The 27,956-nt window shown below is 37.4% G+C and overlaps 1 protein-coding gene across 23 annotated transcripts in view; it reads left to right on the top strand.

The window, feature by feature from the left end:
* The window catches only part of MLLT10 (MLLT10 histone lysine methyltransferase DOT1L cofactor), a 232,109-nt gene that overhangs the window by 119,394 nt on the left and 84,759 nt on the right, over positions 1-27,956 (top strand). For all 23 annotated transcript variants that reach the window (XM_057304613.1, XM_057304612.1, XM_057304610.1 and 20 more), the window contains one exon: positions 23,662-23,757. In XM_057304613.1, the coding sequence (XP_057160596.1) occupies positions 23,662-23,757 (96 nt within the window). The remainder of the gene's footprint in view (positions 1-23,661; positions 23,758-27,956) is intronic.

The following is a 27,956-nucleotide window of genomic DNA, read 5'->3' as shown; positions in this document are numbered from 1 at the left end:
AGCTACAAATATTAGCAGTTGGTATTTTCATTAGTATGTAAATACTATTTGCATTTTACTTTCAGCATGTATAAGTTTAGTATAATTTGATTCTGTTATTAAACTTAAAATCCATTTGTACGTTTTATTTTGTAACAGTTTTTCTGATGATTTATAAAGGCTGTGAGGTAAACATAGTATGAATTTATTATTGTTAGACTTGTTTGCTTGCCTTGGGAATATTTGGGAAGGGACTTTTTTATTATGGTATGATGTTAAGTAAGTGATAGTATAGCTGAAAAGATCAGGTATGATAGACTATCTTACTCCCCACCCCATCCTGCTTTACCTCTTTTAAGATTTTAACATCTAGGTTTGTCTCAGATATGCTTATCATATTACAAAATGTTGCATTGAAGCCTAACACTCACAATCCATTCAGACTTTAGTATTCTAAAATACTGTATGTTGTGAGCTAAATTTTGGTGGTATTGTTCATAAGATATGTTGGAGTCACTCTCCCTCTGAATTTTTTTTTACCTCCTTCATACTGGCACATACTTTAAAATATTTTAAAATATCTTGTATCGTAAGTAAGTGGTGATAAAGAATATTTCATACTAAATATTGTGCTATCCAAATCACTTATTTAAAAATGAAACCAATGATTTATAAGCTAACTTTTTATATAACTATGAGAAAATTAAAAATACATAGTTTTTGCTTTTCAGAGAATTTTTGTGTGACCCAAGATACATTAATACTGGTTAGATATTAGCTGTGAAATCCCAACAAGGAGAGAGGAAGATTTAATACTGAGATACGACTTTGAATAAAGGACAGCTTCCATAAAAATTGAAAAATTGGCATATTTTTTTAAAAGGAATCAAAGTGCATGTTTGAAATGAATTGAAGCTACGTGGAGGATTTATGTAGAGGTTTCATTCATTAAACAGTTTGCAACATTAGGTATTGTTTAAGAGGAATATCTTCTAAGACGATTAATGTTCATTGTAAAATAGGATTTTCTTTTAAGCCTAGAATTTTTGTGTTGCAGAAGCACGGCCACAGAGTGAGATGTGGGCCAGGGTTAAGAAATGCAGAGATGTATCAGACATGGCAGTATGTGGTTGTATTGGGATGGCCCCAGCTTCAGAAAGGGCTTTCTTTTGAAGGCTAATTCGTAGGGCTGTCTTTAGAAATCAGTGGTTATTTATTACATTGAGATAATCTCGTACCAGTTCAGTTGATCCTCAGACACATCCTCTCCCCACTCATTAATGTTAACTAATCCATAATGTATTAAAAGTATAGTACTATATTTCTCATACTTTACAGCAAAGTCATCATTAGTGACAGCATTATGTGGAAATGCATTCATTTCCAAGTAGGTTTGCCAGAAAACCGTCTGTCCCCTACTATAGCTAGAGGGATTTATCTCCTGCTGTGTTCCCCACCCCCTTACTTGCTCTTGATTTTCTTCTGTTATTAATAACTGGCAATAGATAAAGGAGCTGTTGCCAGTGTAAATACTTTTAACCTCTGTTGGGTGGGTGTGTGGGGGAGGTAGGTTTTTCAGTTAGTGTTTTGTGAACCTCAGGGATTGACCGGACTTTTTTTCCTTTGGGACTACTCATCTCTCTGAAGAGAACTGGGCTGGGGCACCTGGGTGGCTCAGTCGGTTAAGCGTCTGCCTTTGGCTCAGGTCATGATCCCAGAGTCCCAGGATGGAGTCCTGCATTGGGCTCCCTGCTCAGTGGGGAGCCTGCTTCTCCCTCTCCTTCTGCCTGCTGCTCCCCCTGCTTGTGCTCACTCTCTATCTCTCTGTCAAATAAATAAACAAACAAATAAATAAATAAATAAAATCTTTTAAAAAAAGAGAACTGCTACTTCTGTGGCCCTCAGAGGAATAAAACTCTCATTTCAGGGTTGTCATTACTTCTTTATGTATCTTTTTAAAACTTTTCAACATTGAGAATACCTGTCATCCCCTTCCCCTTTTTGTGTACTTTTTTCTTTTGGAGATCTTCCACTCAAGTTAAAGCTTTAAGCTTCTCTACATGTGCAAAGAGTTAAGAGAGGTCAGGGCTTTCAGTTTAGAATGGCTGGGGTGTGTGTTTGGTGGGGCTGAAGAGTGACAGGAGACTACTTCGTTAAGAAGGGGCCAGTTCCTGGGGAATTTTTGAAGTGATGCCAGTTTGATTCTTTATTCTGAGGTGTTGGGCAGCCAGCCAGAAAGGTTAAATTTTTTTTTAACTTTTGATTTTACAATAATTTTAGATGTTGAGAGAAGTAGAAAAATACTACACGTTATTTCTCTATACCACTCACCCAAATTTTCAAAATTTGACATTTTAAGCTTGTCCTCTCTCCCCTCCCCTCTTTGCCATCCCGCTTTCTCACTCTCTTTATAACCTTTTTCTGAATTATTACAGAATAAATTAGAAACATAATACCCCTTTAGCTGAGTGTACTACTTTAATGTGTAGTTTTTGTTTTGTTTTGTTTCTTTTTAAAAGATTTTATTTATTTGACAGAGAGTCAGCCAGCGAGAGAGGGAACTCAAGCAGGGGGAGTGGGAGAGGAAGAAGCAGGCTTTCCAGCCAAGCAGGGAGCCTGATGGTGGGCTTGCTCCCAGGACTTTGTGATCACGCCGTGAGCCGAAGGCAGACGCTTAATGACTGAGCACCCAGGCACCCCTTAATGTGTAGTTTTAATAAAAAATGGAATTTCCTACTTGATTACAGTACAATGATCAAAATTAGTAAATTAACATTTTTCACAGAGCTGTTAGGTAATCTGCAGTTCCTATTCAGATTTCACCCACTAATATCCTTCATACTGAAGAGGGAAACTTTCTGGTCCAGAATCCAGTCCAGGATCACACCCTGCATATAGTTTTCATGTCTCTTCAGGTTTTCAGTCTATTCATTCTGGAATATTTCTCATTCTTTCTTTGTCTTTCATGACCTTGATGTCTCTGAAGCCCTGTTTTAGATTCTTGGAGGCATTGCCTTGATTTTTATTTTATTTTTTTTAAGAGTCATTTATTTGCTTGAGAGAGAAGAATCTCAAGTTGACTCCCCACTGAGTGTGGAGCCTGATGTGGAGCTGGATCCTAGGACCCTGAGATCATGAGCTGAGCTGAAATGAAGAGTCAGACGCTTAACTGACTGAGCCACCCAGGCACCTGTGCCTTGATCTTAACACCCTTGTTTCACTTTTCATGGAATTATTTTCTGAGTGTGGCTTAGGTTTGGTCTTTGTCTGAAAACCATTCCTAACTTTTATATTGTTGCTTTTTGTAGAGTGTATGAATTTTCAGAACCAGCAAGTAGCCTTTCCTAATTTAGTTTATACTCCTGTATTTTTTTTTTTAAAGATTTTATTTATTTATTTGACAGAGAGAGAGACAGCCAGCGAGAGAGGGAACACAAGCAGGGGGAGTGGGAGAGGAAGAAGCAGGCTCCTAGCAGAGGAACCTGATGTGGGGCTCGATCCTGTAACGCCAGAATCACGTCCTGAGCTGAAGGCAGACGCTTAACTGCTGTGCCACCCAGGCGCCCTTATACTCCTGTATTTTTTTAAGTAAAAAATTAGAGTGCACTTTCAACATACTATCTAAAAAATCACCTTAGTTAAATCATCCACTTCATTAACTACACTATTTTCTGTTACCATAGGCAACAGTGTTGCTAAACTTCCAGCTTCTATATAACAAGGACCCATTTTCCTCTAATTTTCAATTAAATTTCTCTCACTTTCTTTTATGCTCTGGATAGCAGCCTCATGGAAGGCCATAAGGTTTCTAGTAACAGTCTCTTCAGTATTCATTAGGCTTTCACTCATAATCTCCTGAAAGTCCTTCTAGCTTTTGTCCATTGCTTAATTCCATGTAACTTCCACAGTTTTAGGTTTTTTGTTATGGTAGCATCCCATTCCTTGTAACAAATTCTGAATCGGTTACCTATTGCAGCATAGCAAAGTTCCCTAAAATTTAGTGGCTTAATTATAATAAACATTTATTGTCTCAGTTTCTGTGGGTCTGGCATTTGGAATGAGGGTATTTCTAGCTCAGGGTCTCCCATCCGATTATTATAGGAATACAGTCATTTGAAGGCTTGATTCAGGCTGGAGGACGTGCTTCCATGATGGCTTATTGCTGGTGGAGCAAGAACCTCGTTTTCTGGCTGCATGGATGTTTCCGTGGGGCTGCATAAGTGTCCTATGACATGGCACCTAGCTTTCCCCAGGGTGAGTATCTAAGATAGAGAGCAAGGTGGAAGCTGCAGCTTTTTTGGGATTTAGTCCTGATTTTACACATAGTCTCTATTTCCTTGTTGAATGCCTTTTTTAAAAAACATTTTTTTTGGTTGTAAAACACATGTAAAATATCATTTGCCATTTTAACCACTTTTAAGACACACATTTTTACAGTATTCTGTTGGTTACACAGAGCAACCCCTTCAGTGTAGTTGGATACTACCTAGGGGCAAAGATCATGGGAAACTCTTGGAGGCTGGCTATCACACCCTGAGAACTAGGCAGGCACTGTGTTTCCCATTAAATTTTCACCCAGAAGTTTTAGCATCCATTGATGATTCTACCTGAAATAGTGTTTGATAGAAGGTGATTTTCCATAACTCATTCTATATCCATTAATTGGCACTTTGTGGTAAATTAGAGCTTCTCTCCCTTTCTCACTTTCTTCATCAGTAACGGGGAAGGGAAGTTCTACAGAGGAAATCAGAAGTAGCCATAAATACAGGAGGAAAGTTAGAAGAGACCTGGTATGTTTTGGAATTCAGGGGAAGTGAGTATTTCAAGAAAGTTAATGCTCAGCAATTAGATTGCATATGAAAGATGAACTAATATAAGGCTCGATACATGTCCTTTGGATTCAGTGCTAAAGAAGTTGTTGAGAAGGACTCTCAATGTAATGGTCAGAGGAGAAGCTAATTGAAGTTGGTAAATGAATAAAGTAGGTATGAGGAAATGTAAATCCTGAGAGTATTTAACTCTTAATCTTGGATGTTAAGAAGAGGGGAGAAATAGGGCAATAACTGGAAGAATATGTGATATTAAGCTTTAATAGTGGACAATAAGAAGAATACTGTGTCTCTTCCCCTGTTGTGGGAGGAAGAAGGAAAAAAGCATTTAGGTGAATAACTTGGTTACCTGGATAATGAAGCAGAGAAAATAGGTATGGACAGAATCCCAAGGGAGATATTGCTAGGTAGATTGGATATAAAGATAAGGAAAAGGAAACAAGTTTGTTTTTTCACAAGTGTTTAAAGTAGTGGGTCTTGAGATCCAAGGTTGGATAATAGGTATAAGTGAAACTAGGGAACAGGGTCACATAGATTTGGACAAAATTTGGAGCAAGGGCCTGGAAGACTGAGTGAGGTTCAAGAACAAGTAAGAGTGTGAATCAGCTGCAAGCTATGGAGAAAGTATAGATCATAGTGGTTCAGTATTTCACTGGACTGTTCTGACGTCAGCTGTTGTAAGATAAATCTGCATGGGTCTCTCACATTTGTACACATCTTGTGAATAGAGGCCTTGACTGCCTTTGTTCTAGATTATCTTCTCAAAGTTGTTTATGTAATGAACAGCCTTGGCAAATGGAGGCAACACCATTAAGAGCAAAGGGCAGATTTACTTACAGCCATGGATAATGCAGAGATAGTCTCTCTTTCTGGGATAATTGACAGCAGGCCTGCTTACTGTTCAGAATTAGGTTCCCTAAGCCCAAGGTTCCTCTCCTGTAACGTAACCCACTATATGTGCAAGCGTCATTTGGCCCTTTTCAAGTCATCCTGTCAGAATTGGGGCTTGGGGAACCCATGGAATTGCTGACATTCTGGCTACTGCTGTTGCTGTGAGTGATAAAGCCCTTTGTGTACAACTCAGGAGTCTTGGGTCTTCTTCAAGCATCCATGAAACTGGCAGTCTGATTTGTTAGATTGCAACCATGATATTAGACCCTTCATAATTTTTGGCACAAGATGTTATTATAGGCATATTGAAGAAGAAAGAATTTTAAGTGAAAACCATTGGGATTGAGGATGTTTGGGGATTGTGAGGTTTGTCCACTTAGGATTAGTTTATTTTGGTAACACATCCACTCTTGTGGTCAGGGCTGTTGGGATACTGTGGTTGAAGGTCTTACCAAGATCACATGGAGTAGGGAGGAATTACCTAAAGAAAAATAATGGGCAGACAAAAACAAGAGATATCTATTAGTAAATGACAGAGCTAGAACTCAAGACCAAGTATGCCTGATTTCCAAAGTCCATGGATTATTTTTCAAATGTCTTTCTGACTTTTACTTGGAGGCTTAATCACATTTCTTTAAAAGTTCGATAAATCAGGTATATTATAAAATCTAACTTTTCTTTTGTATTAGTACACGTGGTGAAGTTTTTACATGTTTTAAAAAGAATGCTAATGCAAAGAATCTCTTAATCTTTTTTTCTTTTTCATATGAATCTTACACATTGTTCCAGGATGTTCTTTTTTTTTTTTTTTAAAGATTTTATTTATTTATTTGACAGAGACAGAGACAGCCAGCGAGAGAGGGAACACAAGCAGGGGGAGTGGGAGAGGAAGAAGCAGGCTCCTAGCGGAGAAGCCTGATGTGGGGCTCGATCCCATAATGCCGGGATCACGCCCTGAGCCGAAGGCAGACGCCCAACCGCTGTGCCACCCAGGCGCCCCCAGGATGTTCTTATTTAGACTGGTGAATGTTTGGGGGTGCTTGGCTGGCTCAGTCAGTAGAGCATGCACCTCTTGGTCTCAGTGTCATGAGTTTGAGCCCCACATCGGGAGTGGAGCCTACTTAAAGATAAAATATTAAAAAAATGTATTAGACGGGGCACCTGGGTGGCTCAGTGGTTAAGCATCTGCCTTCGGCTCAGGGTGTGATCCCAGGGTCCTGGGATCAAGCCCCACATCTGGCTCCATGCTCTGCTGGGAGCCTGCTTCTTCCTCTCCCACTGCCCCTGCTTGTGTTCCCTCTCTCGCTGGCTGTCTCTGGCTCTCTCTCTGTCAAATAAATAAATAAAATCTTTAAAAAAAATGTACTAGACTGGTGAATGTTTGGGAGAAGAGATTTTTGAGGAGCTTGTACCTTAGAAGAGATAGGTAACCTTGTCAAAGAAGATGGAACGTGAAAGTTATAAGTTGGTGTGAATAATCTTTTTGAAATTTTTTTTAAACACTTCATTTTTCTTTTTTTCTTGTATTTTTTAAATTTATTTTTATATATTTTTTTATTTGTCAGAGAGAGAGAGTGCACGCACAAACGGGGGGGAGCTGAGGCAGAGCGAGATGCAGGCTCCCAGATGAGCAAGGAGCCCTATGCGGGACTCGATCCCAGGACCCTGGAATCGTGAACTGAGCCAAAGGCAGATGCTTAACTGATTGAGCCACCCAGGCGTCCCTGAAATTTTTTTTGAATTCAGGCGTTGAAGACAAACATTAATACAGTGTGCATCAGTTAAATGGCATGTCTATGAAATGGGATTTAATGACTAATTGAATTGGGTGAGGACTACATTCTTATGTCTATAGAGTTATTTTTTGTAAGGTTAAGATCGCACAAAATATAAAGGCTCAAATGCTTAAATGCATTTAGGTGTTTAGAGTTATATTCTAGCTATCTAAAACCATAGCATTATGGAGATTAAGTGACTATAACAAATTGTTTTACAATAATAATACAAGTATTTGTTAATATATTACCTATATTAAACTAGTTTAATTTCCTTTTTCATAGATACAGAAATAAGGACATGAATGTTAATTGAATTTGAGAAGTATTTATGAAGCATCTATTGGATTCAAGATACCATGTTCATTTCCTAGGAAAACAAATTAAAAATCTAGAGAGTCACATTGACGTTAAACAGTTTGTCCAAAGTTACATATTTGGGAGCATAACAGTGAGAAAACCCAGTTTGTATTTTTAAACTTTTGTGCTCTCTTCATTTGACTTTTATATATTTCAGAAATGTAGCTACGAGCAGTGAGAGTGTTAAGAGTAAATAGGTGGAAGTTTCTGAAAAGCTGTTTACTGTATTTCATCTAATTTGATTTGCTTCTGATACATACATACCACTAAGAACAAAGAAAGGTGGCTCAGTCAGTTAAGCATCTGCCTTCGGCTCAGATCATGATCCCAGGGTCCTGCAATTGAGTCCCACTTTGGGCTCCTTGCTCAGCAGAGAGCCTGCTTTTCCCTCTGCCTGCTCTGCCTGCTGCTCTCCCTGCTTGTGCTCTCTCTCTCTTTCTGACAAAATCTTAAAAAAAAAAAAAACAAAAAAACAACGAAGAAAGGATGTGGAGTAAACTGCGACATAGGATCATTGTAGTATACGTGATTTGGGGGTTTATTTGTTGCTTCCTTCTCCCCTCACAAATACTGTTACCATGCAGTCTTGTAGTGCTTTGTCCCAAACTCCTTGTATTTTGGAGTTCATGGCGATATTTTGAACATTCAGTTTTGTTGTAAATATAATTCCATGGGTTTTGGTTTTCCTGTTTAAGTTGTTTCTTTTTATGTGGGGATTCAGAGAGATTGAGAAGCTATGCTGCTGCCACCATATTTTCTTACTGTTTTAATATCTTATTTTTTTTAGAAGACTTATTTATTTGAGAGACAGAGACACAGAGAAATAGAGAGTGTGAGTGCACAGATGTGCACACACTAGTTGGGAGAGGAACAGAGGGAAAGGAAGAGAATCTCAAGCAGACGTCCCAGGGAGCGAGGAGCCAGACGTGGGGCCTGATCTCACGACCCATGAGATCACAACCTGAGCCAAAATCAAGAGTCGGACGCTCAACTGACTGACCCACCAAGGCACCCCTAATTTCTTTCTTATTTTAAGTTTTCTTTTAGGGGTGCCTGGGTGGCTCAGTTGTTAAGCGTCTGCCTTCGGCTCAGGGCATGATCCCAGAGTCCTGGGATCGAGCCCCCCACATCAGGCTCCTCCACTGGGAGCCTGCTTCTTCCTCTCCCTCTCTTCCTGCCTGTGTTCCCTGTCTCGCTGGCTGTTTCTCTCTCTGTCAAATAAATAAATTAAATCTAAAAAAAAAAAAAGTTTTCTTTTAGTGCATCTAATTTTATTGTCTGTGTATATAAAGATTATTGATATTTATATGTTAATTTCATATGCTACTACCTTATTTTATTGTATGAGGTAGTTTTATCACTGATTCATGATGTCTTATCATTGGTTCACTTAAAATTTTAAAGGGGGGGGTTTTAACCTCAAGTGATAAGTAGTACAAAGTAGTTTTACAAGGCTTTACTGTTTTACCAAATCTTTTGTGTCATTATAGCTGTATTTTTTTTTATTTTTAAGAAGATTTTATTTATTTTAGAGCATGCACGAGTAGGAGAAGGGACGGGGTGGAGGGGGGGAAGCAGACTCCCTGCTGAGCGGGGACCCTGATGCGGGGCTCGATCCAGGACCCTGAGATCATGACCTGAGCTGAAACCAAGAGTTGGACACTTGACTGACTGAGCCATCCCGGTGCCCTTTTAATAGCTGTATTTTAAAAGTAAGTGAGTTCTTGTTTGTTTTTCACTTTAAAAATAGGCAATATCAGGGCACTAGGGTGGCTCAGCCGGTTAAGCCTCTGCCTTCAGCTTAGGTTATGATCCTAGGGTTCTGGGATTGAGTCCTGTGTTGGGCTCCTTGCTCAGCAGGGAGTTGCTTCTCCCTCTGCCCCTCCCCCTCACTTGTTCTCAATCTCTCTCTCTCTCTTTCAAATAGATAAATAAAAATCTTTAAAAAATAAAAAAGGCAGTATCAGAAACAAACCAATCTGAAACTTCTAATTACAGCATTTCATTTAAGTGGGGAGAATGGGTGGAAAAAAAAGTATGTAGTGTATAGACAGAATATATTATATAAGCATTTTGGAGTAGCTCACCAGCCACTCGTCCTTCTCTGTACAAGCTTATTTCACTTCTCCTGTGATAGTGATAATGACATGGGCCGTAAATTTCTGTCTATATATTAGTTCTACCTCCTAATTTTTTTTATTATGGTAAAATACATATGACATTAAATTTAGTATCTTAACCATTCTTACATGCATAATTCAGTGTATTAAATACATTGTTACGTGCCCATCACCACCATCCATCTGAAGAACTCTTCCATCTTGTAAAACTGAAACTCTGTAGCCATTAAATAATAACTCCCTACCTCTCCCTTCTTCCCCAGCCCCTGGCAACCACCATCTACTTTCTGTTTCTAGGAGTTTGACTACCCTAGATTCTTCATATAAGTGGAATCATACAGTATCTGGCTTTTTGTGATGGGCCTGTTTCACTTAGTGTAGTGTCCCTAAGGTTCATCCATGTTGTGGCATGTTAGAGTCCCCCCCCCCCCTTTTTTTTTAAGGTTGGGTAATGTTCTGTTGTGTGGATGTACTACGTTTCACGTATTTATTTGTTGATGGACACTTGGGTTGCTTCCACATCTTAGATTGTGATACTACTGTGAAGATGGGTGTACAAATATCTCTTTACCCCTGCTTTCAGTTCTTTTGGGTATATACCTAGCATTGGAATTACTAAATCAGACATGGTGATTCTGTGTTTAATTTTTTGAGGAACAACCTTTTTTCCACAATAGCTGTACCATTTTACATTCCTACCAGCAAGGGTTCCAGTTTCTCTACATCTTTACCAACACTTTGTTTTTTGTTTTTTCTCTGTAGTAGTTTTGTTACCTTCATTGTAAGTTACTTGGTCTTTGGCCCCTTTGTTTATCTACCTGAGACTGATTATATTATAAAGTAAGCTTTGTGTACTGATTATTGTCTGAGAATTGCATTAGAGAAAAAGTGAGAGTATATTCAAATGTAAATTTTATTGACTTAGTATGAAGTTGTAGACCACACTGTCCAATAAAACTTTCTGCATTGATAGAAATGTTTTGTAATTGTGTTGGTTAATACAGTGGCCACTAGCACATATGCCTATTAGATACTTGAAATGTGTCAGACTGAGGTAGTGAATATTTAATTTCATTTAATTTTAATTAAGTTAAATTTAATTATTTAATTGTTTTTTTTAAAGATTTTATTTATTTATTTGACAGAGATAGAGACAGCCAGCGAGAGAGGGAGCACAAGCAGGGGTAGTGGGAGAGGAAGAAGCAGGCTCATAGTGGAGGAGCCTGATGTGGGGCTGATCCCATAACGCCGGGATCACACCCTGAGCCGAAGGCAGACGCTTAACCGCTGTGCCACCCAGGCGCCCCTAATTAAGTTAAATTTAAATAGCAATATGTGGCAAGTTGGTACCATATTGGACAGCATGGCTTTAGAAATCAATGAGAGACTGGTTGTTCATGTATAAGGTTTTCTGGGTAAATATAGGGTTACTTGTGTTTAAATTATAAAACATTTTTATTCAGTTTCTTACTTTGTTTAACCATTTACTTCATCATGAAGTGTATTACTCAAATATGGGTATCAAATAGGCACTAATAAGTTTTAGGTCAACCAATAATAGGTAAGGAATTACTTTGTATTAAGTCTTTCAGGTAACAGGTAGATTGGAAAGCTTTTGTGATGAAAAATTATGAGCATAATACTAGTTTATTCTTAATTGAGAGTTCTTAACGATTTGCCTCATGTCTGCCCATTATGGTTGCTTGCCAGTGTTCCTCCTTTCACGTTCGTTAGAGATCCGTGTCTCTAACTGTTATCTGAAATGGGTTGGAACCTTTTGTTCACTAAGGATGAATCTATATTAATAATGAATCTTATTAGTATAACTGGGTGGAACTGAAGCCAACTGCCAGATTGTCAAGGAGGTCCTCCTACCTGGAGAAGGGTTAGCAACCACCAGAACATCATTTGGATAGCTATCTTTGAATGTATTTCCCAGTTCTCAGCCTGGAACCTTCTCCTCAAATCCTTCTCCTAATAAAGCAATAAAATAGAGGACCATATTTTACTGCCTGATTGGCTATACAGTGTACTTAATATGTTTGTTACCATTCCCACTTACCTTAGATTTCATTAATTGGCCTGAGATGCCCTTATCCTCCCTCTTCCAGAAAGCCATATCTCTGACAGCATCATGTTCTCATCACCAGTTTGTCAGGAACTGTGTAAGAGGTCCATGATTACCCTGCTTGTAACTAGTTAGGAGACAGGAGAATTCTGGGTCAGAGATGAAAGACGGTTTATTACACAGTAGTCACAGTAGCCATAGTATCAGTATTTTTGCACCATCCCCCCAAGACCCCATTTCCATAGGGCAACACAGAGGGGGCCGCATGACTTCTGCTCGTGCATTCTGTTGCATCATTGTAGAAGAACCCCAAGTTTAGGGCATCTGAATCTTTTGTGATGGACAGTAAGCATGGCTGTCCTTTGCTCCTAAAGTAGATACTCTGTCTTTTGAGTCTGTTTGTTATACAACCTTGAAAAGATAGTCCAAAACAATGGGTAAGTCATTGCCTCACTCAAAAGACATGGAGAGAGAACTTTAGAGATTCACATAAAATTGTGTACCAACACATAACAATTCTTGATACAGTGTTTATTTTTCATTCACAGCTAAGTCCAAAACAGGTGTTCTTGATTGGCAGACAGCTTTTTTCCAAGTCACGAATCAGGAAATTAGGTTTCTTCCATTTTACGACTTAGCCTTCTTTCTGATGTTGCTTCTGAGGCTGTGATGGTCATTTGCATTAATCTCTGGAAGAGGAAGGAACATGGACACTAAATTGTTGAGACTGTTAAAGACCATGCCCAGAGGTGGTTTACATCGTTTTTCATTCAGGTTGCATTTGACTAGAACCTAATGACCACATAGAACTGTAAAGGAAGCTGGAAAGTATCTATATTCTGAGTAAGAAAAAGCAATGGGTTTGGTGAATAGCTGGCCTACCTCATTTTAGCCATTCTTTTTGTTAACCCATGTGTAATTACAAAAAATTCAAACAAGGCAGAACATTTAAAAGATTGTGAGTTAATTAAAAAAACAAAAAACAAATCCACTCCTGTATCCACCATTCAGAATTCATTACTACTAAGTAAATTTTCTAGATGTCATTTTTATACGCACATAGAGAAAGACTTAGGATGGTTAGATTCATGAGTTATTTTGTTAAGATGATGTAATGCTGTTAATATTTAAAAAATATTAAAGTCAGGTTTAGTTGATTTAGTTGATTATAGTAGAAAAAGAAAGTGAAGTAAAATAGATAACATTATTGAGCTTCAAATAAAATTTTCTTACCAGAAGAGAGATGATTTCCTTAAATACAGCCTGAAGTTTAGTAACAGAGATTGCAAAACCAAACAAAAAACATCTTTCTAGTTCAGATGCTCTCAGCTATAACAGAATACTGCTAAAGCAGTTGGGAATTTGCTGTTTTGCCTAAGCTCAGGGGCTAGACTTTTCTAAGATTGGTTAATTTAACAGTAGCCAATCCAAGAGTGGCAGGGCATTGTGTTTTTTTGTGGCTTTCTTGACTTTTCTAGGCATGATTGCCAGACCACTGTAATTGTTCCAAGGGTCTTCATGTAGTACTTGAGCATCTGAAGGCAGGAAGGGAGTACCTTATTAAGAAAGAGAAGAACAGTGGGGGTGGGGAGTGCCTGGGTGGTGCAGTCGGTTAAGCAGCGACCATGTTGGCTGTTGGTTTCTGCTAGGTCATGATCCTGATCAGGGTTATGAGTTCGAGCCCCATGTAGGGCCCTGTGCTCAAGCAGGGCGTCTGCTTCAAGATTCTCTCCCTCTGCCCCTCCCCCCACTTGTTTGAGTGCCCTCGTGCTCTCAAATAAAGAAATCTTAAAACGAGAGAGAGAAAAGAATGTTCACAGCCATACACAGAAAATGTCCCCTTCTATTTTATTATCCTATCCTCAACCTTTCCTAGACCTAAAGCAGCCAGTGACTAAGGAGAATAGATTTATCTTAATTGACGCAGACACACCCATGTTCACCTCTCAGTTGGAGGATGAGGTCACTTTCATGAGGATATGAGAGAGTGATTAGCCAAAGAAAATTAGGAACTTTATCTACAAGGAAAAGATTTATGTGTAACTACTGTTTGGTGGCAAATTGTTATGTTCTGTTATTAACTAAATGCTTCAAAATCTGTATCAAGGGCTGCTATGAAAGACTTAGCATCCCTGAGCTGCTTTCATTCATTTCCTGATACCCAGTTTGTTGTATTTTAAGATGTTCATGTTACGTCTTTCATGTTTGTAAACAATTTCTTCCTCAGAGTTTTTTTTAGGTCTGTTTTGTATTTAATTTGGATGATCACTACTAGGCCTTTTACTACAGCTTCTCCAGTAAGTTCTTTATATCATCTTTTAAGATGACTGAAATTTCTTGTCAAGTTTTTTTCAAGAATAAGTTCTTGGGACCTTCTCTTGAATTTTTGTGTAGTGGAATATCTTTCTTACCTTCATTTTAGAATTTCTGTATCTTGGCTGTATATAATATCGTTGGGTCACATTTTCTTTCCCCTAAGGATTTAAACGGTGGGCCTGGAATATTGCTGTGGAGAGGACCAAAGAAGCCCTCAGCGCCCCGCTCCCTGCCCACTTCCCACTTGCATTCTACTAAGTTTAATCACAATAAGTCTTACTGTTAAATGTTCTATAACAGAGTTTTTCAGAATGCATTATTTCAGTTTGTCAGCTTTTATGTTAGCATACATCTTTTATTCCCCATTCCTTGGATTCTCTACTTTAGGGACATGAATTATCCTTAAGTTTGATTATCTTTTTTTCTGTAGTTCCTAGTTCCTCTTTCTTTTAAAAATTTAATTTACTTTCAGTTAATCAGAATATAGTGTATTACTGGTTTCAGAGGTAGAGTTTAGTGATTCATCAGTCTTTTTTTTTAAGGTTTAAAAAAATTTTTTTCCCCAAGATTTTATTTGACAAAGAGAGCACGCATGTGTGCACATAAGCAGGGGGAGCGGCAGAGGGAGAAGGAGAAGCAGGGAGCCCAATGTGGAGCTCAATCCCAGGACCGTGGGATAATGACCTGAGCCGAAGGCAGACGCTTAACCAACTGAACCACCTAGGCGCCCCTCATCAGTCTTACATAACACCCAGTGCTCATTACATCCTGTGCCCTCCTTAATGTCTGTCACCCAGATACCCCATATCCCCACCCTCTCCCCTCCAGCAGCCCTCAGTTTGTTTCCTGTGATTAAGAGTCTCTTATGGTTTGTCTCTCTCTCTGATTTCATCTTGTTTTATTTTTCCTGTCCTTCCTGTATGCTCCTCTCTTTTGTTTCTGACATTCCACGTATGTGTGAAATCATATAATTGTTTTTCTCTGATTGGCTTATTTCACTTAGTATAATGTCCTCTAGTTCCATCCACGTTGTTGCAAATGGCAAGATTTCATTTTTTTGATGGCTGAGTAATATTCCATTGTATACATATGCCACATCTTCTTTATCCATTCGTCTGTTGATGGACATCTGGGCTCTTCCCTTTTAGTTTGGGTCTTGTGGACATTGCTGCTATGAACATTGTGGTGCAGGTGTCCCTTCAGATCACTGCATTTGTATCTTTGGGGTAAATAGTAGTGCAGTTGCTAGGTCCTAGGGTAGCTCTATTTTTAACTTCTTGAGGAACCTCCACACTATTTAAAGAGCGTACTCTTTAATCTTACTCCCATTTCATCCATCCCCCCACCCACCTGCTCTGGCGACCATTAGTTTGTTCTCTGTAGTGAAGAGTCTATTTCTTGGTTTGTCTCTGTTGCTCTTTTTTCTCTCCTTTTGCTCATTTATTTCTTAAATTCTATGTATGAGTGAGAGCATATGGTTTTTGTCCTTCTCTGATTTATTTTGCCTGTTAGCATTATACTCTCTAGCTCCATTCATGTTGTTGCAAATGGCAAGATTTCCTTTTTTTTTATGGCTGAATAATACTGCATTGTGTATATATACCACATCTTCCTCCATTCATGTATTGGTGGAACTTGGGCTGCTTGCTTGCATAATTTGGCTACTGTAAGTAATGTTTCAGTGAACATAGGGGGGTATATATCCCTTTGAATTACTGTTTTTGTATTTTTTGGATAAATACCCAATAATGCAATTACTGGATCATAGAGTAGTTCTACTTTTAATTTTTGAGGAACCTCCATACTGTTTTCCAGAGTGGTGCACCAGTTTGCATTCTTACCAACAGGGCAAGAGGGTTCTTTTTTCTCCATATCCTTGCCAACATTTGTTGTTTGGTGTGTTTTGATTTTAGCCATAGTGACAGGTGTGAGGTGATATTGTAGTTTTGATTTGTATTTCTGTGATGTGAGTAATGTTGAGCATCTTTTCATGTGTCTGTTGGTCACTTGTATGTCTTCTTTGGAAAAATGTTCATGTCTTTTGCCTCTTTTTTTTAATTATTAACATATAATGCATTATTTGTTTCAGGGGTACAGGTCTTGATTCATCAGTCTTACACAATACACAGCACTCCCCACAACACATACCCTCCCCAATGTCCATCATCCAGTCACCTCATCCTTCCCACCCCCTTCCACTCCAGTAACCCTCAGTTTGTTCCCCGAGATTAAGGATCTCTTATGGTTTGTCTCCCTCTCTGGTTTCGTCTTCTTTCATCTTTTCCTCTCTTCCCCTATGATCCTCTGCCTTGTTTCTCAAATTCCACATATCAGTGAGATCATATGATAATTGTCTTTCTCTGATTGACTTATTTCACTTAGCATAATACCTTCTAGTTCCATCCACGTCGTTGCAAATGGCAAAGATTTCATTTTTTGATGGTAGCATAATACTGATGGTACCCCTTCAGATTACTACATTTTTATCTTTGGGGTAAATAGCCAGTAGTGCAATTGCTGGATTGTAGGGTAGCTCTATTTCCAACTTTTTGAGGAACCTCCATACTGTTTTCCAGAGTGGCTGCACCAGCTTGCATTCCCACCAACAGTGTAGGAGGGTTCCCCTTTCTCTGCATCCTTGCCAACATCTGTTGTTTCCTGACTTGTTAATTTTAGCCATTCTGACTGATGTAAGGTGGTATCTCATTGTTCTTTTGCCTCTTTCTTAATTGGATTATTTGTTTTTTGGGTGTTGAGCTGTATCAGTTCTTTATATATTTTGGATACTAACCCTTTATTGGATATGTCATTTGCGAATATCTTCTCCCATTCTGTAGGTTGCCTTTTAGTTTTGTTTCCTTCACTGTTCAGAAGCTTTTTATTTTGATGTAGTCCCAATAGTTTATTTTTTGCTTTTATTTCCCTTGCCTCAGGAGACATATCTAGATAAATGTTGATATGGCTGATGTGACAGAAATTTCTGCTTGTGTTCTCTTCAAGGATTTTTATGGTTTCAGGTCTCACATATAGGTCTTTAATCCAATTTGAGGTTTTTTTGGTATGTGTGGTGAAAGACAGTGGTCCCATTTCATTCTTTTGTATGTGGCTATCTAATATTCCCCAAATCATTTGTTGAAGAGACTGTTTTTTCCCCATTGTATATTAATTCCTCCTTTGTCAGTTATTAATTGGCCATCTAACTGTGGATTTATTTCTGGGTTTTCTGTTCTATTCCATTGATCTGTGTGTCTGTTTTTAATGCCAGTACCATACTGTTTAATTACTAACCGCTTTGTAATAGAACTTGAAATCTGGCTGGAATTGTGATAGCTCCGGTTTTTCTTTTTCAGCATTGCTGTGGCTATTCGAGGTCTTTTGTGGATCCATATACATTTTAGGATTGTTCTAGTTCTATGAAAAATGTTAGTATTTTGTGTGGGAATGCATCACATGTTTAGAGTGCTTTGGGTGCTATAGACATTTTACCGATATTTGTTCTTCTAGTTCATGAGCGTGGAATGTCTTTCCATTTCTTTGCATTCTTTTTACTTTCATCAGTGATTTTATAGTTTCCAGAGTACAGGTTTTTCATCTCTTTGGTTAAGTTTATTCCTAGATATTTTATTATTTTTGGTGCAATTGTGAGTGGGATTGTTTTCTTAATTTCAGTTTCTGCACTTTCGTTATTAGTGTTATAGGAGTGCAGCAGATTTCTGTACATTGATTTTGTATCCTTTGACTTCACTGAATTCATGTATCAGTTCTAGTAGTTTTTTGGTGGAGTCTTTCAGGTTTTCTTCATTTGGTATCATGTCATCTATAAAGAGTTTACTTCTTCCTTACCAGTTTGGATGCCATTTATTTATTTATGTTGTCTGATTGCTGTGGCAAGGACTTCCCGTATGATGTTGAATAAAAGTGGTGAGAGTGGACATCTTGTCTTGTTTCTGACTTTAGGGGAAAAGCTCTCCATTTTTCACCATTGAGTGTGATTTTGGCTGTAGGTGTTTTATATGAGGTCTTTATTATGTTGAGGTGTGGGAGGGCTAATAAGTATTTTTGCCTTTCTGAAGCCAGGGGGCTCAGTATAGGGCTCAGTATAAAAGCTCAGGTGTGGCAATATGAGTTTTTGGTAAAAACTCCGGCTCAGATCCCTTTTTAAATTGATTAAATGGCTTGTACTAGATTTTAATCCTTCAGCTGTGTGGGGGTATCTCATTCCTATGGGAGAATACCCTAAGATTTTATGTAATTCATTCTTAGCCTAGATGCTTGACTTTCAAAGAGTTAGCACCTCATCACTCTTCATGTCTTCATGTCTTTTCCAATTTTTTTCTTATTTCTGCCCTGAAGCTGGTCCTACTCCTTAGGCAGAAAAAGAACAAATTAAGGAGGCAGGATAACAAAAAGATAAAAGATTTCTTCTTTCCAGATTTGGAGGTTTTTTGGTATTCTCAGAATTTTAAGGAATTGGAAACAGGATTAATAGCTGAATCCTATAGCTCAGACCAGGACAATTTCTGCTCTGTTTCTAAAATCTTCTATTTCATTGCTTGGTTGCCAGTTTTTGTTTAATGCATTATTGTCTGCCTTTTCCATCTCCTCAGTTTTGGTTGCTGTTGGCTTTCTTGTTTTATTTATTTACTTATTTATGCTGGTTTTTGTTCTTTTTTTTTTTTTTTTTAAACTTGTCTAACATTGGAAAAATATAATGTGATTTCATATCACCTTTTTAAGTGCTGAGAGTTATTTGAACGTAGGCACTCTTTCCTTTTTGGAAATATACTCAATTCCAACACAGAATTGAATTCTGTTAAAATAACTCATTCGTGGGATGCCTGGGTGGCTAAGTTGGTCTGCCTTCAGCTCAGGTCACGATCCCGGGGTCCTGGGATTGAGTTCCACATCAGGCTCCCTGCTGCTGAGCAGGAGGGAGTCTCCTTCTCCCTCTGCCTGCCTCTTCCCCTGCTTGTGTGCTCTTGCTCTCTCTCTCTCTGGCAAATAAATAAATAAAATCTTTTTAAAAAAAATAACTCACTTGTTTTCTAACTTACCCTAAACATTTCTGTCAGTGATACAATGATTATACGTGTACTTTCAGAACTCTCTGAGATCTGTTTAATTCCTTTGGATCTGAAGACATGAATTTAAGCATTATCTCTACTGTCTTATACTTTAATTTTCCTTTAAGAATTTCTTCACCCATTGCCGTTTGCACACGGAAACTCTAAATGTAGGTTAAAAACTCCTGTATAATTCATTCCTTAGTTTTCTACATGGAAAATAGTTCATTCTGGAACTAAAGCTACTTTAAAATAGAAATTTTTCTCTCCCTTCCTTCCTTTTCCCACTATTTCAAATTTCCATGTTAAAATTTCTCTTTGTGGATACCTTATCTTTTTTTTTTTAATTTAAAAAAATCTGCTTTTTAAAAGTTTTAGTTAAGTTTCTTTGGGGGTGTAGATAAAAGAGTCTAGTTTGGTTGTTTAAGCAATTTGTTTCTGATTTATAAAAATGGGTCCTTGCAGGGCTCTTTTAAGGATTAAATGAAATAATTTATGTATTTGTATAATTCAGATTATTTTTAATTGTGCACACCGATTCAGTTGGGAATGACACTGGTTGTCCTGACCTATGGCTTTACATAAAAAATATCCAGTATTGGTTTATTCCCTTCTGGTTGTTTTCTCTCCATGCATAATACATTTTAAAAACAAACTCATATTAACCATTTTTCTAAATTTCTAAGTATTCCTTCAGAACATACTTATTTTAATGGCCATCATACGGTTTTATAATAATTTTTTCAACCACAACAGATGTTGCATATTCAGATTGTTTTCAGGTTTTTTTCTCATTGCTAATAGTACTATAATAAACTGTATTTAAACCTTTGTTCACCTCCTGCAGGTGAAATTACTAGGACAAAGAACATTTCTATGGTTTCTAATTCTTGCTTTTAAAATTGTCCTTGACTTATTTACAGTCTCTCTAATAATGTATGCATTTCACTATAGCCAGGTCAACATTGGGTCTTATTATAAAAAAACCAAACCCAAGAATTTAGATCACTAGGTGAGAAAAAAATATTACCTTACTTCTTTAATGGTTAAGTTGCACATTTTTTGTTGTCGTTTAGTGAGTCTTTATTTTTTTCATGAACTGTCCTTTGTACATTGTTCTGTGGCATTTATGTAAGTATTTTTTATTGATTTGTAAAAAAAGTTTAAACAGCACTAAAATGTAGGACATACTAATTTTACGCATTTTCCAGGATTTTGCTTTTTAATGCTTTTTAAATTGATGTAGAAGCATTTTAAATTTGAATAACTAAAACTGCTTTTTCCCTTCCTAATTTTTTACTTTGTTTTTATACTTAGAAGTCTTTTCTTCCTAAAAGTTAGATTTCAAAAATATTTTCTGCCAGACTTTTAGGTTGTTTTAATTGTCACTTAACACTTCAAAATAATCCATCTAGATTTTGTTTTATTTTGAATAAGATATTTTCCCCCAAATTATTAACCAGTTTTTCTAGTACCATTATTTTGTAATTTTAGTAATTCCCTGCAGATTTGGAAAGCCTTCCTTATATTATGCTAAATGTTTACATATAATTGAGTCTTTTTCTGGAAATTCATTTTGTTAGTGTATTGTATTAAAATCAGCCTGTCTGTCACTCTTTTTTAAATCTTTCTCCAATTTTTAAAAAAATTCTAGTTAGTTAACATACAGTGTAACATTAGTTTCAGGTGTAGAATTTAGTGATTCATCACTTATAACACCCAGTGCTCCTCACAAGTGCCCTCCTTAATCCCCATCACCTATTTAAACCTATCCACCCCCACTCACATCCCCTCCAGTGACCCTCAGTTCTCTAAGAGTCTGTTTCTTGGTCCCCCCCCCCCCCCATCTTCATTTGTTTTGTTTCTTAAATTCTGCATATGAGTCAAATCATATGGTATTTGTCTTTCTCTGAGTTGTTTCACTTAGCATTATACTTTCTGGCTCCATCTATATCATTGCAAATGTTAAGATTTCGTTCTTTTTTTGTGGCTGAGTAATAATCCATTGCGTGTATATGTACCACATCTTTATCCATTCATCAGTCTGTGGACATTGGTGCTCTTTCCATAGTTTGTTAATAATGCTGTTATAAACATCGGGGTGTACGTGCCCCTTCAAGTCAGTGTTTTTGTATCCTTTGAGTAAATATCTAATAGTGCAATTGCTGGGTCATAGGGTAGTTCTATTTTTAACCTTTTGAGGAACCTCCAAACTGTTTCCAGAGTAAAATCAGCCTATGTCTTTAATGAAAATAATTAGACTACTCTGATTCATATTTTACAGACCAATAATTTAGTCTGTTTCCACTGAACATTTGCAGTCCTCATCTCAGGATACATTTCTTGATGTATCACATAGGACCAGAGTTCTGTATAATTCCATGATGATCTCAGTATGTTCATATTTTCATATATGTACATGTGCATACTTTGCCTTTTACTTTCAGGTAGTTTCCACGTTTTGTGTTTGTTTACCTTGTTGGGTCATTTACTGTTAAATCATCCCAGCTCTTCTGTCTTTGACGAATAAAAGCCATTATGGGAAGCAGAATGGGAAGGATAGAAAAGCCTTCTTTATTACCTTTATGGGAGAAAATATTGATCTAGAACTTATAGACCTAGGATCATTTGAGCCTCATATTTATAAATTAGATTGTAATTTATACTTTCTTTAACTCTTATTACCCAGTTGTGGATTCTAGTCCTGTTTCAGTTAGCTACTGTTGCTTGAGAAAGCATCGCACAACTTATAATGGCTTATGACAGGCAGGGCTCAGCAGGAACAAGTCATCTTTCTGTTGTGTGGTATCAGCTGGATTTACCCATGAGGCTACCTACATTCAACTGGTGACTGGTGGGGTAGTGTAAGATAGGATTTTTATTTTATTCTTTTGACGTTTTAAGTTGTTTTACTAAATAATTCCAGCAAGATAGTGTTACTCACATGTAGGGTGGGGTACCTCAGTTCTTCTTCATAGAGTCTCATTGTCTACTTGGCTTCTCCATGAGAGAGTATGAACTCATTATTTACATGGTGGCTGGAATCCAAAGTGTAAAGGTGGAAGCCATCTAAGAATTCTTCAAGCTTTGAGCTCCTGAGCTTATACATCACTGTGCCACATCCTCTTGGCCAAAGCAAGTGACAAAGCTAACCCGGGTTTATTTGGGTGGAGAAGAGGACATCTTATGATGGGATGAACAGTGATACCCTACTACACTACCCTACTACAAAGAAACAGAGGCATGATTGGTGGATCGTTATTAAGATATGTCGCAATTAAAATGTAACTCTTTAAATGATAGTAAATTTCACACCCAATACTGATTCTTACATATTGATTCAAACAATTGAAAACAATCTGGTTAAAATTTGTTGTCATTAGATAAAGTTGGGCTCCTAATATGTAATAAACTTCTGATTAATTGAATTCTTTCTTATATTCAGTTCGTTAGTTTTAGTACTTCAGAGTGAAAGTAGCACACAACTTTATATTATTTTTGTTAGAGATAGCTAATTCACTCATTTCCTTTTCTAAAGATTTATTTATTTATTTATTTATTTATTTATTTATTGAAAGAGAAAGAGAAAAGAGCACACATGTGAGTGAGCAAGGGCAGAGGCAGAGGGAGGGAAATATCAAGTAGACTCCCCGCTAAGCATGGAGCTGACTCTGGGCTCAGTCTAATGATCCTGAGATCAAGACCTGAGCCAAAATCAAAAGTCAGATGCTTAACTGACTGAGCCACCCAGGCGCCCCAGTTCATTCATTTTCTGAGTAAACCTAGGAAAGAATTTCTTGCCTGAGTTTCTGTGCCCTGGTTTCTAGTTTGTGGGCCATAGAATTCAATGTTTAGTGATGTAGAATCTGACACTCTTGTAATGTCAAAGTGCTATGTAAATTTTAAAGTGTGATTTATAAAATATACACAAAATTATTTAGTGTTTTTAAGAAGAAAATGTAGTTCGCCAGATATAAATGTAACAAATAATAATGGGCTTCAGTTGTCTATATATAATTTTAGGTTGGTTAAGAATAAGTATGTTGAAGTCACTTTAAAATAACTTATACTAGTAATGTTATATTACTAGTATTGTTTATAAAATAATAAGAACACGATCAGAAGAAGTGATCTTTTTATTTTTTGACAAGTATTCATTAACATTTTGAATTACTAAAGAGAATTATGAAAGAAACTCATCTTTATTGTACATATATGTTATTTAAATTTAAATTGGATTTTATTTCTATTAATTTCCAGAAATATAAGGAAAAGGACAAACACAAACAAAAGCATAAGAAGCAACCAGAACCATCACCTGCATTGGTTCCTTCTTTGACTGTTACCACAGAGAAAGTAAGTTTTAAGCGCCATATTTTGTTTTATATAAGAACTAGTTGTGTGCTGGCTTTCACCTTTAAGAAGTGTTGTCATTCCCAGTGTCCTGGTTCCCTTTACCTTTTCCTACCTCTTTAACCCTACATTAAACACTGTAGGATTCCCATTTCTTAGTCCTTTATACTACTTTCTGTTTATTCTCTACTTATTTTTGAAAAATATTGAGTAAGGCTAACCACTTGGGGGGCATCATTGAGATTAAGACTTCATGCTACAGAGTGGGTTTTGTCCACCTGTGATTTTGAATTCTGGCTTCACTTACTGAATGAGCTCTTAGGTTAATTAACTCAGTTCATCTTCTATAAAGTGGGGGAAATAATTATTGGAATTGAGTGAGATAATATATATAAAGCAATTACAACAATATCTGGTTCATAGGAAGTATATTATAGTTGTTATAGTAAATGTTAAGTAGTATTAAGATTATTATTATATGCCTAATATGAAAATAAATGGAGACAGGGAAAGATAGTGGGGACATAGGTAGCAGGGGTGGAGTGGAAGTACAGTAGGAGATGAGGCTGGGCAAGCGGCCTGTCATATAGGGCTCTATAAGCAAGTGGAAGGGCTTGGTTTTTTGGTTTGAGTGAAAAGTGAGCCACTGGTGCATTTTGAACTGAGGTGTGATATGATCTATCTTAGTTTCTGTAAGGATCTCTGGTTGCTTCGTTGCAGATGGACTGTAGAGAGTCAAGGATGGAAGCAGGGAGGCCATTAGGAGATGATTACAATAATGCAGAGAGAGATGGTGTTAACAGTGGAGGTGGTGAGAGGTGATCAGATTCTGAGTATATTTAAAAGTAGCTTTCTCATAGAGATGATGAGAGGTGTGAGAGAAAGAGAAGATCTGAAGAAGAGTTCAAGGGTATTGGCCCAGATAACTAGAAGGAATGGAATTGCTGTTAACAAAGATGGGAAAGGCTGTGGGTGTGGTAGGTTGAGGGCAGGATGAAGAATTCAGTTTTGGATATGGTATTTGTGTTCTCCTGCTGTCAGAACAAATTTAGCAGTTTAAAACAGTATAAACCTATTATGTTCCTGTTCTGTAGGCCAGAAGGCTGGGTGGGCTCAGCTGGTTACTCTGGGTCTGTCAAAGGTGAAGTCAAGGTGTTGGATGGCCTGGGTTCTCACCTGGGAGCAAGTGCTTCTAAGCTCATTCAGGTGGTTAGATTTATGTGCATTTCCTTTCTGGCTTTCAGCTGGGGTCTGCCCTTAGGTTCTAGAGACTCTCTTCAGTCCTTGCACATGTGTCTCTCCATTTCAGAGCTAGCAGTGGCTTGTTGAATCCTTCCTACCCTTGGAGTCTCTCTGACTTCTGCTGCATCTCTTCTGCTTCTGGCCAGAGAAAGTTCTCTTCTTTTAAGGGTTCATGAGATTGGGTTGGGCCTACCTGAAAAATCTGGGATAATTTTCTCGTTTTAAAGTATGTAACCTTAGTTACATTAGCAAAGGCCCTTTTGCCATTAACATATCACAGCTTGCAGTGGTTAGGATGTGGACATCTTGGCAGGGCTTTTCTGCCTACATTAGGGTTGAGATATTTATTAGACATCCGAGGAGAAATGTTAATTAGCCAGTGGCATGCATAGTAGGGCATTTGGGAAAGAGGTCCAGACTTTGGATATAAATTTGGCAATTGTATCTGTATAGAGTTTAAGCCGTAAGAGTGGGTGCCATGGAGGAGTGAGTGCAGGTAGGGAGGAGAAAAGATCTTAGGAAGCCCGATGGCTGCCAGTGTGGAAAGAAGAGGGGACACTAGTAAACAAGACTGAGAAGAAGAGGCTAGGGTTTGGAAGAAAACCAAGAGGATGTGAATACGCTGGAAGCCAAGTTAAAGAAAAAAAAAAGTTAACCGTGTCATAATAATATGAAGACAAGCTGTTGTATTGAGTTATATGATGACCTGAAAGTTCTAGTTTGAACTTTTTAAAATGTTAAAAATGGAAACATGAAGTATGTACACCTTTTTATCTGATTCCTTTCACTCAGCATAAGTATTTTGAGATTTATCCATGTTGTGTGTATCAGTAGCTTATTTCTTTTTAGTGCTGACTACTTTCTGTTATATGGGCAGAACCGTAATGATGATCCATTCAGTAATTGATGGACATTCAGATTGTTTTCCAGTTTTTGACTATTAAATAAAGCTACAGGGAACATTGTACAAATCTTTATACAGACAGATTTTTCTTGTGTAAATACCAAGGAGTGGAATAACTAGGTCACATGGTAAGTGCATCCTTAAATTTTTTAAGACACTATCCCACTATTTTCCAAAATAGTTGGACCATTCAACAGTTCTGCCAGCAGTGTACCAGAGTTCCTATTCCTCTACATTCTCTGCAACACTTGGTATGATCAGTCATTTTAATTTTAGCATTTCTAGTGGGTATGCAGTAATTTCTCATTGTGGTTTCAGTTTGCATTTCTTTAATGACTACATTATGTTGAACATCTTTCCATGTGCATATTTGACATTTCTTTATTTTCTTTGGTGAAGGTCTGCTCAGATCTGTCCACCACTTGCCCTTTTTTCTTGGCGTTTTTTTTTAATACTACATTTTATGAGCCAGTATGTGTTCTGGATACAAGTCCTTTATCAGATACATTATTTTTGCAGGTATTTTCCCCACTCAGTGGCTTAAACAGACTTTTTTCTTTTTTTCTTTTGTAGGGTAGACTCCATGTTCAATGTGGAGCCCATTGCAGGGCCTGAACCCATGACCCCAACATTAGTTAAATGTTCAGTATATACATTTTTAAATATGTTTTCTTCTGGAAATTTATATATATATATATATATATATATATATATATATATATATATATATATATATATATATATATTTTTTTTTTTTTTTTTTTAAAGATTTTATTTATTTATTTGACAGAGATAGAGACAGCCAGCGAGAGAGGGAACACAAGCAGGGGGAGTGGGAGAGGAAGAAGCAGGCTCATAGCGGAAGAGCCTGATGTGGGGCTTGATCCCATAACGCCGGGATCACGCCCTGAGCCGAAGGCAGACGCTTAACCGCTGTGCCACCCAGGTGCCCCTGGAAATTTTATATTTTCATGTTTCACATTTAGACCTATGATCCATTTTGTGTTCAATTTTGCATATAATGTGAGTTATACATCAAAGTCCACTTATTGAATAACTTATCTATTGAATTATAAATATCCAGTTTTTCTAGACCCACATATGGGACAGACTGTCCTTTCTCCACTGAATTGTCTTTACCCACATTTATTGAAACCCATTTGACCACATGTGTATCAGTTCTCCATTGATCTGTTTGTCTGCTTTTACATTTAATACCACACTATCTTGATTACTGTAGCTTTATAATAAACCAGTTAGGTCAGGTGGGATCCATCTTCCAATTTTGTTCTTTTCTTTCAAAGTCATTGTGGCTATTCTATGTTCTGTTTTTATGTGAATCTTAGAATCAGATTGTCAAGTCGTAGAAATAAAACTGCCTGTATTTAGATTTAAACTGTTTTGAGTCAACAAATCATTTTGAGGGAGAATTGATGTCTTAACAATATTGAGTATTCTGATTCACGAAAAGAGTACATCTCTTCCTTTTATTTAAGTCTTAGCATCAAGTATGCAGGTTTTGTACATCTTTTTTTCAGCTCTGTTCCTAAATATTTGATGTTTTTTGATGCTATTATCTTTTTTTAAAATGTCAATTTCTGATTGTTCTAGTACATAGAGATACATTTTTAAGTTTTTTTATGTTTATTTGGTGTCTTGCAAACTTGATGAAAATTTATTTCCTGTAGCTTAATTGATGCCATGGGATTTTCTTCATAGATGATCTGGCAACTACTAATAAGACTATACTTTATCCTTTCTGATCTGCCCCTTATTTATTATTATATTGTTAAATATAAGTGGTGAGAGTGGTATCTTTGGTTTGTTCTTGATATTGGGGGGAAGTAATTTTTTTTCTTGAAGATCTTATTTATTTTAGAGATAGGGAGAACATGAGCGGGGTGGGGGGTGGTAGAAGGAGAGGGAGAAAATCTTAAGCAGGCTCCACTGCCAGCACAGAGCCCCATGAGAGGGGCTCAATCTCATGACCCTGAGGTCATGACCTGAGCCAAAATCAAGAATCCCATGCTTAACCAGCATTATGTATGATGTTTAG

This window comes from Ursus arctos, unplaced genomic scaffold (genome assembly GCF_023065955.2).
Source record: "Ursus arctos isolate Adak ecotype North America unplaced genomic scaffold, UrsArc2.0 scaffold_30, whole genome shotgun sequence".
In the NCBI taxonomy this organism is placed as follows: Eukaryota; Metazoa; Chordata; class Mammalia; order Carnivora; family Ursidae; genus Ursus; species Ursus arctos.
This window is presented reverse-complemented; position numbering and strand designations above follow the sequence as displayed.